The sequence below is a fragment of the Rana temporaria genome, chromosome 6, assembly GCF_905171775.1.
Source record: "Rana temporaria chromosome 6, aRanTem1.1, whole genome shotgun sequence".
NCBI classification, from domain to species: Eukaryota; Metazoa; Chordata; class Amphibia; order Anura; family Ranidae; genus Rana; species Rana temporaria.
In genome coordinates, this window is record NC_053494.1 from 28,371,205 (window position 1) to 28,386,333 (window position 15,129).

The window sequence follows — 15,129 nt, forward strand, 5'->3', positions numbered from 1 at the left end:
AACCACAACTGATCAGTTAGAAGACGTACAATACCTGTCATTGCCATCAAAAAGGGACGTTTACATTCCTTTTGACAATAAAAATATTCAAAAAGCGCCCCTCGTTGCCCTGTGCTCACATGCCAGTCCCGCACACATATGTAAACAGTGATCGCACCACACATGTGAGGGGTCACCATGATCAGAGCTAAAGCAATAATTCTAGCACAGGACCTCCTACGTAAATCACAACTGGTAACCTGTTAGTAATTTTGTTTATTCAGCATGAAAGAGCTTAGTTATGTTGCATGAGGCTGTATTTTCTGCAACATTTACGGTAAACTCGTTAAATGAATCCAAGCTCTGCCAGCTGATATGCACTGCATTGATGCATTCACACAATTTCACAGTAATCACTAAATAAAAAACAAAACAAAAGGTTTTAGGAATGATACACACTACAAACTTTATGATTGAATCTGTTCTGATATCGGGGGGGGGGGGGGGGGGGGACTACTCAGTACAATGTTAAGCCTGTCAGACTGACAAGCTGTCCCTCTTCCTTCCTGGGCCAACTTTAGCTGTACGACCCCTAAATTATGGGATTAAGAGCCCATTCACACCTCCTCGACAAAACGCCGGAGGCTCGTGCCGCTGGAGGGGAGAATTCCCATTGCTGTCTATGAGATGGTTCACATCTCATAGACGCCGTACGCCTGAAAAAAAAGTCCCGGACCCTTTTTTTCAGGCGGCATTGGCGTTCGGCCATACAAAGCAATGGGAAGGCTTTGGTAAAAAAAAAAAAAAAAAGTTACACCTCCGCGACAAGATACGCCGCGTACCTTGTCGCGGAGGTGTGAATGCAGCCTAAGCCTCGGTTCACGCTGAAAGCTGCATGTGAATCACAGGAACCGAATTCCTGTGTAATTCACATGCGATTCAGTGCGGTGCGATTTGAGCTCATTAATTTTGAATAGGCTCAAATCGCACTGCATTGCCCCAAGGTAGTGCAGGAAACTTTTTTGGAGCCAAACATGGTAATTTTATACCATGCGATCCGGTGCGGGCAAACTGCCCTACATTGGAGATACTTTTGGCGTGTGGTCAACTTTGAGGGAAATGCGCAGAGATGGCTGCGTTTCCCATGTGTGTGAACCTAGGCTTACCCTTACTTTCTCTGCGATAATGGTTGCCAAGGTGGGGACATGAACCAACAACCCCCAACCCCTTGCCAATAAAAAAAAAAAAAAGTTTGCCTGTACATGTACACACTTTAATAACACCCTTCTGACAAACGTATCTGTACTCACGCAAGCAATCAAAACCGGTTTATGATTAGGCTGGCAAGTCATTTACGCATGATCCACACTTATGAAATCTCACTACTGCATGAATCATTCAAAGAAACTAAACCTGTCAACAGGAAATGACAGAAAGGTTTGGGTGTAACCAATTTTAAATTAAACTCCCAAATAAAAAATCTTTGAGGACGGATTCAGAATTGTTCTATATTTAAAACAAATATCTAACCTCGCCTAAAAAGGACCCAAGGCAACCATAATGAAGTGCATTCATCTTGTTGTGTCTGCAAGTACCTGTGTTACTATAAACCCCGGTACCATTGTGGAACACCCTGCATTCTAAGCTCAGGCTGTACACATCAAGAATACTTGCTCTGAAGGTCACGATTTTGGGAAATCCCAGACCATGTACTGCTTACTGAGATTCCTAGCATCCAATTACTAAATGGCAGAAGGAGGAGCTTACCATCAGGGGTGTAGCTTAATCTTGACTCAGTAGTCAGGACCCTGTGAACAGCCAGTGTTTAGGATGCAAGTAGTGCCACATGGATCAAATTGAAACAGTAATGGTTATAGTTTTTAGGCAAATCCAGGTTTACTTTTAAAAATTTGAATTGTAATGTTCTCATTTGATAGAATGGGGTAAGGTTATAAACCAGATTGCAGTACTAGAACCATATCCGACCCTTCGGCTGCCATATCCGACCCTTCGGCTAGCCCTCTATGCCTCAACTGTCAGCATGCCTCTCTGCCTGTCAACATAGGCCCCATGCACACGAGAAGCAAATGCAAACACATGTAAACTCAAGTTCTCAAAGGCAAAAACCGGCGTTTAAAACGCCCGTTTTTCCCGCGAATTTCGCGGCATTTGCGGCTATCCGCGTTCATAACAAAGACATTGTAGACCCTCCCAAAGCTTTGAAACGCAAAAACTTTTGCGTCTGAACCCAAAATTTTGCGTCTGAAAAAACTAGCCTAAACCCAACTGCTTTAAAACGCAAAAAAACGTGAATGTGTGCATGGACACATAGGATAACATTAAATGTGTTCAGGGGCAGTTGGAAAAAATGCCCAAATGCCTCTGAACTCGAGTTTACCAGCGTCTCGTGTGCATGGGGGCTTTACTCACCAAGGACAGGCTCAGAAAGGCAGGTTGGCAGATGCCCATGTGGAGAGCTGCAAGAAGTGGAAGGGGCCTCAGGGAGATCTATACTCTTTGTAACCAATAAAGCAGAAATAAAAACAGGAAAATCTGCAGTGGAAACAATCAGAAAACGTAAAGTGGAGGTTCACCCTAAAAACAAGTATATACCATTCCATCCAGCATACTGCCGACATGTACAGTATGCAGTTTTTTGCTGTACATACCGCCGTATAGCCATTCCCGCCCCCCCGGCTTCCGGGTAATGGATCCCACGGGACTGGGCATTCCTATTCAGAGACTAAGTGATTGACGCGATGACAAAAGCTTCCGCCCGGCGCATGAGCGCATCACCAGTTTCCGAAAGCGCACCGACGTTTGGCTTCTTTCGGAAACTGGTGACGAGCATTATGCGCCGGGGGGAAGCTTTTGTCATCGCGTCAATCACTTAGTCTCTGAATAGGAACACCCACTTCCGCGGGATCCACTACCCGGAAGCCGGGGGGGATAAGTATACGGCGGTATGTACAGCGGAAAAAATAAATAAATAAATAAAAAAACAGCATACTGTACATGTCGGCAGTATGCTGGATGGAATGGTATATACATGTTTTTAGGGTGAACCTCCGCTTTAAGCAATAAAGAAAGTTTAGAAGCGGTCAGATTTTATCATCTCGGCCTCTGCGCGGCCCCTCCATTGTGACTTTCCTCACATCCTGCTTACCCGACACCCTTTGATCAATGGGATAAAAATAAACCTCCACCAAGTAGAGCTGCACGAATAATCAGTCCTCCCTATGCCACCACCCACAGATCTACATTTTAAATAGGTTAATTTAAAAAAAGAAAAGTCTATAGCAAATTTAAACTCAACAAGAAAAAAATATATTATATATAAAATTCTGCGCAGTCTCGTTAGTGCCGTTTAAGAATTGTGATCTTTATTCTAAGCAAAAGAATCACGATTCTCATTTTGGCCAGAATCGTACAGCGCTACCAGCAAGTACAAAGACAGCAATACAATCCTGAACATATTTGAGGGAGAGAAAAAAAAAACAGCACCAACTCCATTCCTTATAAAATACAGACAATGCCAGCCTAGATACATGACCAACACACAAACACTGCAAGACAATGCAAGTGTCACATGTATAAAAACCCTCACTGCAGGTCATAAGCAGATCTTTCATTGAAAGCAATAAAAGATCTGATCAAGGGAATCCAATCAATTTAAAGCCGACATTTTATTCAACATTTTCTAGCCCTTCTTAGTCAGGCTGTTTCTCCAAAGTAAAATTATTCTGCCTTCCTGTAATTTCGTGAAAAATCTGAGCAGAACTCATTCTCATGGGCTTTGGGATCCTTAGCTTTGTTGGTATTCCACAAGGCGGCCGAGTGACTTCCTATAGCTTAGCAAGCACACTAGAAGCCGTTTTGGAGGGGGGGGGGGGGGGGGGGGGGAGTGGTTCTATAAGAATTGATTTTGAATTTATGTAAAGCCCACACTTTTTAAATTGTGTAGACGGGGTAAATTCCCCATCAGTTCATTTCTTGCAGTGTCCAGCTGGGAGAAAGATCCCTTCACCTCCTACCCTGAATATACAACAGGAAATCCTGTTTTATAAATGTAATTATTTTCTTTTTCAGTCTAACAAAGATTACCAGAACACAGATGGGTAAATCTCATGGACAGTAATTAAAAGATGGGATCTAATGCAGATGCCAACATCCTCATACAGGTATAGATTATATATTAGTACAATCAATGCCAATAACCTGACTGAACTGGGAAAAAGGAAACCCACCACACACCATTCATCCAAATGTAAACGTTCTCAATCATTCTCAGTCAATTCCTTACATGCAAATATTAGAACAAAAACAATCAAAATTACACTATGGCCAATCGGCCTGATTGGCCATAGTGTAATTTTGGTAATAGTTTCTGATCTAATATTTGCATGTAAGGAATTATTGGAGTCAAATCTACAAGATTTTTTTTTTTTTTATTGGGGTGGGGGTCTTGGATGGAGTGGTTAAACCCTCTGTCAGGTGTTGCCATCTCTGCCTCGGTTAAAGTGGGGAAAAAATAAAATAAAAACCACTCTAACATGTTATATATACCTCCACTGTGCAGCCGGTTTTGCACAAGGGCCCCAAACATCCTCTTCTTGGGTCCCTCAGCGGCTCCTCCCTGCATTAGATAACCCCCTAGGAGAAGCGCTCTCCCGAGGGGGTTACCTTGCGGGCACACACCAGAGTCCAGCATTTGCATCCATAGACACGAATGCTGGACTCAGCCCCGCACCCCAATGCCTGCGTCATTGGATTTAATTGTCAACAGTGGGAGCCAATGGCTTGCGCCGCTATCAATCAAGAGCTGGGACCTCGTGGAGAAGACCGCACGTCTCCACCAAGGAGATGAAGGGGCTCAGGTAAGTAAAATCGGGGGGCTGGTGACTGCCAGGTGGTTTTCACCTTAAATGCATAGGATGCATCAAGGTGAAAAAACATGAACCTTTATTTTTTGTACTGGGAATAACTGTCACCGAAAGTACTGTAAAGGAAAGTTGCCACCAGAACAGAGGAAAAGTAATACATTGGGGAAGTTTTTTCTGCTGACAGAGTTTGTTTTGCTACCTGTTGTGCAAACAGGACAGGAAGTGAAAAATCACTTAGCCATATGTATGTATATATATCTATATATCTCATATATCTATATATCTCATATTGCTACACTTAGAGGCACCTCTCCTCTTATACTCTGTTGTGACATGACGCTACTCTTATAATCAAGACATTGCTTGTATATTAGGTCAAAATTTATGGGGGAAATTTTTTTTTAGCTTGTCTTGCAAAACTCTCAAAACCAATGTTCTACCGTATTCACTTACGCCAAAGATTCCCAATATCATCACCTACTCTTCACAGATCTATAGCACTAGCTTGAACTCCTGGTCATGAAGTATGCACTGTAGAGGACACACGACTACTCACATGCATCAGCACTAAAAAAAAAATCCATGGACTCTCTCTCTCAAAAAAAAATAAAAAAAACAGTGCATGTTCACACTGTCCCAGGTTGAAACGCACACACACCCCCCATTACATCTCATAACGGTCAAATGACTGAGCTTTATCTTTAGCACACATGCAAGCCCTATGACAGGCTAAAGCACACACATAAAGGCACCCTGTAAGACAGCAGAGCGACCCTCAATTCGCAAATGGAGAACACACAAGTGATAAGTTGCAGACAGAAAGAAGAGAACATTCATTGCAAGTCCTACAGCACACTGCTAAATATTACATTTCACATTCAACAGGGGTAAACACTATTTTTTTCTTGAATTATTTTCAATTAAAGCATAGTTTTCTCTGATTGGACAGGGGTAGTTGACATTTAACACCCCTCTTCTCCAAACAAAGAACATTGAGAATACACAATATGTTCTTAATGGAGAAGTTGCTTATTGAGCAACCTCCTTCCATTGCACAAAACAGGAAGTGCCAGCAGCAGCTGGAAAAAAATAAAATCAAAGCTCATACAGTATCTGGCATATACCACAAGTGTGAATATTACAGACACTAGATATCAATCATTAGCGATTACCAATCATGTCCCACTGGAACAGGAAGTGAAAGAAAATCCCTTCAAATTAATGGAATCATTTTTTCACCACCAGCTGTTTACAAGGCAGCACAGAACACATAAAAATGTTTTCAACTAATGCAAAGTGTTCTGATTGGACGATGTGAAAGACAACATCTTGCGCCTCTCATCCATTCAGAGAATACCTTGCATTCACTGAGAAAAATGCAAGGTCTTCTGTGATTAGTGCTGAGCAATTGACCCCCATATCGACCCCTCAGGCATGAGATATGCATACTTATATGATTCCCGGTCACACCAATGTGCCCAGGCAAATAAAAGTCAGTGAAATAAAAACACCACATTATTCCATACTTTAAATCAATGCCCACATTACTTGTACATAAACCATTTACACATATGATGGAGCAAAGCTACTACCCAATACAATCAGAATTTTTTTATTTCTTTTTTGCAACAGCAATCATGAAAAGAGATGGTCCACAACGCCTTGCTTGCCCTTTAAGGCCCGGTTCACACGTGTGCGATACGAGGACACCTCAAATCCACTGAGGGTTCCCGCATCACACCCAACACGCACGGCAGTTCACACCGCCATATGTGAACTGCTGGGGAGTGTCATCTCTTAACGACACCCCCATTTCAGCTCGCGTATCGCAGTGCGAACTGACAGTTCAGACATGAATCGGATTGCATATGTGTGAACACCCATGCAATCCGAAAAAGGCAGTCACCGCTCAAGGATACTAATTAGGAACCTCTTCGCCAAATTCGAAGCCACGGGTGCTGGTGATGCATAAGATAATGCAAAATGAAGGAAGGATTTCAGGACAGCCGCACTCCAAAACTTGTTGCTTTAATTGTAAAATAAAAAAACACAGGATACATGCCACAGCAAACGGGGTACAAGCTGATGCGTTTCACACTAAACTTTAGCGCTTAATCCTATGATTAAGCGCTAAAGTTTAGTGTGAAACGCGTCAGCTTGTACCCCGTTTGCTGCGGCATGTTTCCTGTGTTACAAAAAAATGCAACAAGTTTTGGAGTGCGGCTGTCCAGAAATCCTTTGCACCCATGCGATCCGATTCTGGTCTGAACAGAAAAGAGGGTCCTGTGCGTCTTTGGATCGAATGCGGATCGATATCAGCCATACTATATGTATGGCTAATATCGCACCGCACAGACATTGCATGTAATGTGAAAAGCAGTGCACTGCGGATTACATGCGATGCCTGGCATCGTACAAGTGTAAACCTGGCCTCCGCGTTCTGAATTGCGAGCAGAACCGCAATATCGGCAAATCGCAGGTTTTCCCGTGTGTTCCCAGGTTACGCTGCCCGTTGATTTTTTTTGCAACTCGTAAGGAGACAATTGCGAAAAAGACGTGCAAGCAGAACCGCAGGATGCCCGTTACCAAAAAGAAATACAGGAGCTTCTTTTGGGTGACTGACATCCAGCGATTCTATGTGCGCTTTTGTTGCCCCCATATGCGGCGATGTGAACGGAGCCTTAAAGCAGAGGTTCACCCAAAAAAAAGTATATAACATTACATTCTGTATACCTCAAAAAACTCACAGTATGCTGTTTTTTTTGGGGGGGGGGGGGTGTACATACGGTATTTTCGCTATTTTTCACCTGGCTTTCGGGTACCAGCTCCCACGGGAGAAGGTGTTTCTATGCAGTGGCGCAATGTCCTCTGGGACTTCGCCCAGATGATTGACGTGCCTGACAAATTTTCCCCCCCGGCGGATAAGGCGCGTCACGAGTTTCCGTAACTAGCTGAACCGCGAGTCGGCTCTATACGGCGCCTGCGCAGTCAGCGCTACAGGGCTCCTAGTCGGTGCGCAGGCGCCGTATAGAGCCGACTCGCAGTTTGGCTAGTTTCGGAAACTTGTGACGCGCCTTATCCGCCGGGGGGAAGTTTTTGTCAGGCACGTCAATCATCTGGGCAAAGTCACAGAGGACATTGCGCCACGGCATAGGAACGCCTACCTCCGCGGGAGCTGGTACCTGAAAGCCAGGTGAAAAATAGCGAAAATACCGTATGTACATCCCCCCCAAAAAAAACACAGCATACTGTACATGTTTGAGGTATACAGAATGTGTTTGTTTTTTTGGGGGGGGTGTACATACGGTATTTTCCACCTGGCTTTCGGGTACTAGCTCCTGCGGGAGTGGGCATTCCTATGCAGTGGCGCAATGTCCTCTGGGACTTCGCCCAGATGATCGACGTGCCTGAGAAAAACTTCCCCCCGGCGGATAAGGCGGGTCACGAGTTTCCGAAACTAGCCAAACTGCTAGTCAGCTCTATACGGCGCCTGCGCACCGACTAGGAGCCGTGTAGCGCTGACTGCGCAGGCGCCGTACAGAGCCGACTCGCAGTTCAGCTAGTTACGGAAACTCGCGACGCGCCTTACCCGCCGGGGGGGGGGGGGGTTTTTGTCAGGCACGTCAATCATCTGGGCGAAGTCCCAGAGGACATTGCGCCACGGCATAGGAACGCCCACTCCCGCGGGAGCTAGTACCCGAAAGCCAGGTGAAAAATAGCAAAAATACCGTATGTACACCCCCCCAAAAAAAATTAAAATAAACAGCATACTGAACATGCTTGGGGTATACAGAATGTAATGTTATATACTTGTTTTTTGGGTGAACCTCCGCTTTAAATCTTCAAAACGTATCGATTGTCCATAAAAGACAGCAGATGTAAAACGCGTTTCAGCCTCGTGGTCCTTTCAGCACAAGGTTCAAACGAGTTTACAATCACATACACACATGACCTACCTTTATATTTATCACTACCCAACGGCTTTAAAGCGGGGGTTCACCCGTACATAAAACTTTTTCCCCTTAGATGGATGCTCGTTTTGTCTAGGGGAATCGGCAAGTTGTTTTAAAATATGATCCGTACTTACTGTTTACGAGATGCATCTTCTCCGCCGCTTCCGGGTATGGGCTGCGGGAATGGGCGTTCCCATTTTGATTGACAGTCTTCCGAGAGGCTTCCGACGGTCGCATCCATCGCGTCACGATTTTCCGAAAGAAGCCGAACGTCGGTGCGCAGTATAGAGCCGCACCGACGTTCGGCTTCTTTCGGCTACTAGTGACGCGATGGATGCGACCGTCGGAAGCCTCTCGGAAGACTGTCAATCAAGAAGGAACGCCCATTCCCGAAGACATATACCCGGAAGCGACGGAGAAGATGCATCTCGAAAACGGTAAGTAATGCTCATTATTTTAAAACAACTAGCCGATTCCCCTAGACAAAACTAGCATCCATCTATGGGGATTTTTTGAAAAAAAATTGTCTTATGGGTAAACTCCCGCTTTAAATGTAAACCACAAGCATAAAAAGAAAACCCCCCCCGCGCACAACAATCAGCGCTGAACTTTTACCTTCTTGCGTCTGCGCGTTGGTGATCTGCAGGTCGCAGTCGGCCGCCTTCAGCCTCTCCCGACCCATGATCTGCTTCTTGAGGTCGGCCAGGGAGATGTGCATCCCATCGAAGGTCACTGTGTCATAGTTGAGCTTGGAGGAAAACTTATAATGCACGCAGGACATGTTAACAATTGTCAGGTATTGGCAGAGCTAGGGAGAGAAGATCAATCACACTCACTCTCTCACTCACACACACACAGCACGCCTTGCACACACACACACACACAGACAGGGGGCGCTCAGGAAGCACACAGTCCCAGGAGGTGGATGGCGGCGGCGCTAGTGGTGGTGTTGGGGGGAAATGGTGAGGACACAACACAGGGAGCCATGAGGAGGCCTCCTTCCCACACAGTCCCAGTACAGTCCCAGTACACACAGAGAGCTCAGGCCAGTCCCTCCGCCACAGTCCGCACAAGGTTCCGCTCAGTCCGTGTAAAGTCAATAAAGAAAACCCCAATCCAGTCCTCACGGGTCCCCGCTCAGTCCGTAATGTCCTCCAGGCGCCGGCGTCCTCGCTTCTCACCGACCACACGCAAAGACAATGGCGGGCTGCGGCCTAGCCTCCCAGGCCCCGGAGGCTTCCGCCCCCTCGGCGCTTGAAGGCAAACCAGTCCCCACCGTCCTTCCACCGGTGCCACAGCCAACGAGAAGAAGAAGAATCCCACCGGGGTCCGCGGCCGCTCCTCGCCGCCTTTCTTCAAGCCAAACACGAACAGCCCCAGACACGGTCTTCGTCCTCTTCACGGGGCTTCCAGTCAGATCTGCGAGGGCGACGTTCTGCGTCAGCACGCACTCACGAGGCACACGCAAAGGGCGGAGCAGGTGGTGCGACGGGACCACGTGAAGAAAGGGGAGGGCGACCCGACAGGTTTTGTCACGGAAGTGACGTTTGTTCGCGGCCATCTTGGTACACCCCGCACTCAGCAACACTAAGTCTAAAGTCGCCAAGCGGACATCTTTTTACACCCGCTTAAAGTGGTTGTAAACCCCACTTTATGACTTTTACCTACAGGTAAGCCTATAATAAGGCTTACCTGTAGGTATAAAGAATATCTCCTAAACCTGTACGGTTTAGGAGATATTCCCCTCGCAATGCACCGCTGACTGCAGCGGCGCATACGCAGGGGGGATCCTCGGCTAAAGGACCAGCAGCCGCCGGACCTTGCCGAATTTAAATCTCCCGCGCGAGAGTGACGTCATCGCCGCTCCAGCCAATCACAGTGCTGGTGCGGCGATACCCGGAAGGCATGCCGGAGCAAGATGATTTCTCGCTCGGCGGGAACCAGGTAAGTTTTACAAACCTCGTTCCGAGGTAAGTATTTCATAATGAGCTAATATGCGGCCGCCAGCCGTTGTGATGAAAACTGTGCAGTGTTGACGGCGCGGCTCGCCGCCAACACTGCGCATGCGCGGGATTACGCGGTGAATGCTGGGACATCAGCATTCGCCGCATCCCGGAAGACATACAGGAGGGCTTCAAGGTGCCCACAATGAAGATGGCAATGTCCATCACAAACTTTTATAAAATATTCTTTCCTGGCAAAGCACGATCGTGGTGGCTGCAAGATCGGCACTAGTAAGTAAAGCAATGTGTATTTGAACAGCAGCAGAGTAGTCTGAAAAAAAAAACGTTTTCCAGCAGAACCTCCGCTTTAACACTTGCATTTCACACTTATTTTTTACCCGGAAACTCAGCTTATCGTAAAATACAGCACAGGAATACCTCCCGACTTTTTGAGATGGAAATGAGGGACACCCATCAGCAAAAGTGCTTTTTTACCACTCTACTAGTCCTGTATATTGGCTTTTGATATTTAAAAATGCAACAATTTAGAAATCAGATAAAGGGTTAAGTGCTGGAAAACACTTTTTTTTTAAGAATAAAAAGTGCCTCTGACAGAACACAAAGCAGAAATCTTCTTACACCCAGGTAAGCAGGCAGAACGTGGCGACGGCCATCTTGGTACACCCCACAATGCTCAAACTGATTATATACTAAAATAGACAATTTCACTCTGTCGCAGTGAAATTGTATATTTCAGTATATAAGGTGAGTTAAGTGCTAAAATAAGTGTAAAATTGAATACTTGCCTGGGTGTAAGAAGATTGCCTCTGCCACCTTCATGCTTTTTCATAGTAGGAAACCGCGATTCGTAAGTTTGGGTAAGTCGTCCGTGAATAGGGCTGGACATAATTTACGTCCACGTCGAAACCAATACGTCCTTGGGCGTATTTTTTACACTACGCCGCCGTAAGTTAGCTAGGCAAGTACTGTATTCACAAAGTACTTGCCTGCTAAGTTACGGCGGCGTAGCGTGAATAGGCCGGCGTAAGCGCGCCAAATTCAAATGAGGATGTGGGGGGCGTGTTCTATGTAGATTAACTGTGACCCGACGTGATGCGCCGTCCGTGTACATATCCCAGTGTGCATTGCGGCAAAATACGCCGTAAAGGACGTATTGGTTTCGACGTGGACGTAAATTACGTCCAGCCCTATTCACGGACGACTTACGCAAACAACGTAAAATATTCAAATTTCTACGCGGGAACGACGGCCATACTTAACATTACTAGTCCAGCTATTTGATGGAATAACTTTACGCCTGAAAATGCCTTACGTAAATGGCGTATCTTCACTGCGACAGGTGCGCGTATGTTTGTGAATAGGCGTATCTAGTGATTTACATAATCTACGCCGAGCGCAATGGAAGCGCCACCTAGCAGCCAGCCTAAATATTGCACCCTAAGATAGGACAGCGCAAGCCGTCGTATCTTAGATAGGTTTAAGTGTATCTCAGTTTGAGAATACGCCGACCTAAGTTTAAGTGTATCTACTGATACGCCGGCCTAACTCTATCTGAATCCAGCTATTGCACTACATAGAGGGGGGATGAGCGAGTTTGGGGAGGTGGAACTTAACTGGCCTGCACAGAGTCCTGACCTCAACCTGATAGATCACCTTTGGGAGGAATTAGAGCAGAGACTGCGAGCCAGGCCTTCTCGTCCAACATCAGTACGTGACCTCACAAATGCGCTTCTGGAAAAATGGTCAAAACATTCCCATAGACACTCCTAAACCTTGTGGACAGGAATACTTGCAAAAATACAAAAAAGCAAAAACACCTGATCATAGTGCAGACCTTATTTATTGAAAAATTCTTTAAAAACAGTGGTATGAAACTCACATTACAATGTGAGTGAACTGACATTCAGTTATTTTAGAGAAGAAAGTTTGTATGTTTGACTGTGTAGGAAAATCTGTGGGAACACCATCGGATTCTAGACTTCTTTGTGAGTCACAATTTGACCCAAAACTCTCAGCAGCTGTAAAATCACATAGCTGGATTCAGAGACGTTTACGCCGGCGTATCAGTAGATACGCCGTCGTAACTGAATCTGCGCCGTCGTAAATTTAGGCGTATTCTGGAAACCAGATACGCTTAAATTTGGCTAAGATACGAGCGGCGTAAGTCTCCTACGCCGTCGTATCTTAGGGTGCATATTTACGCTGGCCGCTAGGTGGCGCTTCCGTTGATTTTGGCGTAGAATATGCAAATGTGCTAGATATGCCGATTCAGAAACGTACGTGCACATTTTTTTACGCCGTTTACGTAAGGCTTTTTTCCGGCGTAAAGTTAGTCGAACAAAAAGCTGGCCTAGCCAATGTTAAGTATGGACGTCGTTCCCGCGTCGAATTTTGAAATTTTTACGTCGCTTGCGTAAGTCGTCCGTGAATGGGGCTGGACGTAATTTACGTTCACGTCAAAACCAATACGTCCTTGCGGCGTACTTTGGAGCAATGCACACTGGGATATGTCCACGGACGGCGCATGCGCCGTTCGTTAAAAACGTCAATCACGTCGGGTCACTAGTCATTAACATAAATCACGCCCCCCTGTTCATCATTTGAATTAGGCGCGCTTACGCCGGCCCATTTACGCTACGCCGCCGTAACTTAGGAGACAAGTGCTTTGTGAATACAGCACTTGCCTCTCTGACTTACGGCGGCGTAGCGCATACGCCGCCTCAAAATTAAGGCAGTCTATCTGAATCTGGCTAACAATATATATATATATATATATATATATATATATATATATAAAAGTTACACTTACCTGCTCTATGTAATAGTTTTGCGCAGAGCAGCTCTGATCCTCCTTTTCCCATGTCCCCCACCAGGGCTCCTCCATCTGCTAGGTGCCCCCATAGCAAGACGTTTGCTATAGGGACACCCGTGTGCTCTCACTTCAGAGCTGGCTCTGTGTGTCCATCAGTGTTGCCAACCATTCATGAATTTACGGATGTTTTGTAAATAACAGGCATTTTTCTCCGGTCTTTAAATGTCTGTAGACAGACGAAAAGTGTCCAATGAAAAACCTCCATGGTCAGAGACTCTGAACTGCATAGGGTATGGCTTATATTCACATGCCCTGCTGCACGAGTTCAGGCCGAGTTTGGCAGCTTTCTAATTGGCTGGCTCCAGAATTGCACATGCGCAGTTCAGAGTCGCCAACAAGGATTTTTTTTCAAAGTGTAATTCTCACTAGCCACTCGCTTGTCGCAATGGCCAGGTCAGGAGGAACAGAACGTGTAAGGCGGAACTAGTCTGGAGGAGTATGTAATGGGCCAGCCGCACTCTGGAAATTTATGAGGGCACTCTGGAGGTAGTGCTCCTTAGTACCTCCAGTCCCTTTACATCCTCCAGAGTACCTCCTTAGTACAGTAGCACTAACACGGCACTTTGGAGGATATAAGAGAGTACGCTAGAGGCACTAAGAAGGCACTCTGGAGGAGGATGCCCAATTATCTTAGTACCTCAAGAGTACCCCCTAGCACAGGTAGCAAACACAAGGCCCGTGGGCCCTCCATGCCACTTTATGTGGCCCTTGCATCTCTCCTGCATCTGCAGGAGAGCTCCAGCCCTCCTTGCTTTCTGCTTTCAAGCAATGCATCCAGCTTATTCCCAGCAGCAGCATAAGGAAAGGGGGGTGCACTGTGATGTAAGGGAGAGTAGGGGACTCAACTTCTGATAGTGAGGGGGCTCTTGACATCCAATATATGGGGAGGGGGATGCGCTGGACATCTAATCTTACAGATACAACCGGCCCTTTGAGGGCAATCATAATGCTGATGCGGCCCACGATGAAATTGAGTTTGACACCCCTATGCCTAGTGCCTCCAGAGAACCGCCTTACATCCTCAAGAGTGCCCCCTTAGTGCCTTCGAAATGACCTTTTACATCCTCAAGAGTGCCCCCTTAGTGCCTTCGAAATGACCTTTTACATCCTCCAGAGTGCCCCCTTAGTACAGTAGTTAATTATTGTTCTTCGATTAATAGTGTAGCTCTATGCCAGAACACATGCCATACCACGGTGGACTCGGATATTTTTACTGATGCCTGTTTTCGCCAGATATCCTGCAAGTGGCACCTAGATTGCGCTCTACATTTTATTTTAGCGTTATTTCACTATGAGCTTTCTCTTTGTTTCCTCATCTATGGAGTGTGGCTTATCCTTTCTGTTATAAAGCCCCCCCCCCCCAGGAAGAGCTTTTGAGCAACCATCCTACATACCACAGATCAATAGATCACAGCCTTTTTGACCCCAGACTGCAAAGCTGAAGGTCCATGGTTTCTGGTGAGTGGGGTCAGCGAAGG

At 46.1% G+C, this 15,129-nt stretch overlaps 1 protein-coding gene across 4 annotated transcripts in view; it reads right to left on the minus strand.

The window, feature by feature from the left end:
- RBBP6 (RB binding protein 6, ubiquitin ligase) overlaps positions 1-10,299 on the minus strand; it is a 69,692-nt gene extending 59,393 nt beyond the window's left edge. For 2 of the 4 annotated variants that reach the window (XM_040356529.1, XM_040356528.1), the window contains exon 1: positions 9,431-10,298. In XM_040356529.1, coding sequence (XP_040212463.1) covers positions 9,431-9,596 — 166 coding nt within the window. In that variant the 5' untranslated portion in view covers positions 9,597-10,298. Of the gene's footprint in view, positions 1-9,430 lie in introns of all 4 variants that reach the window. The other 2 variants (XM_040356526.1, XM_040356527.1) reach the window with 2 other exon arrangements.
- Positions 10,300-15,129: the final 4,830 nt, after the last annotated feature.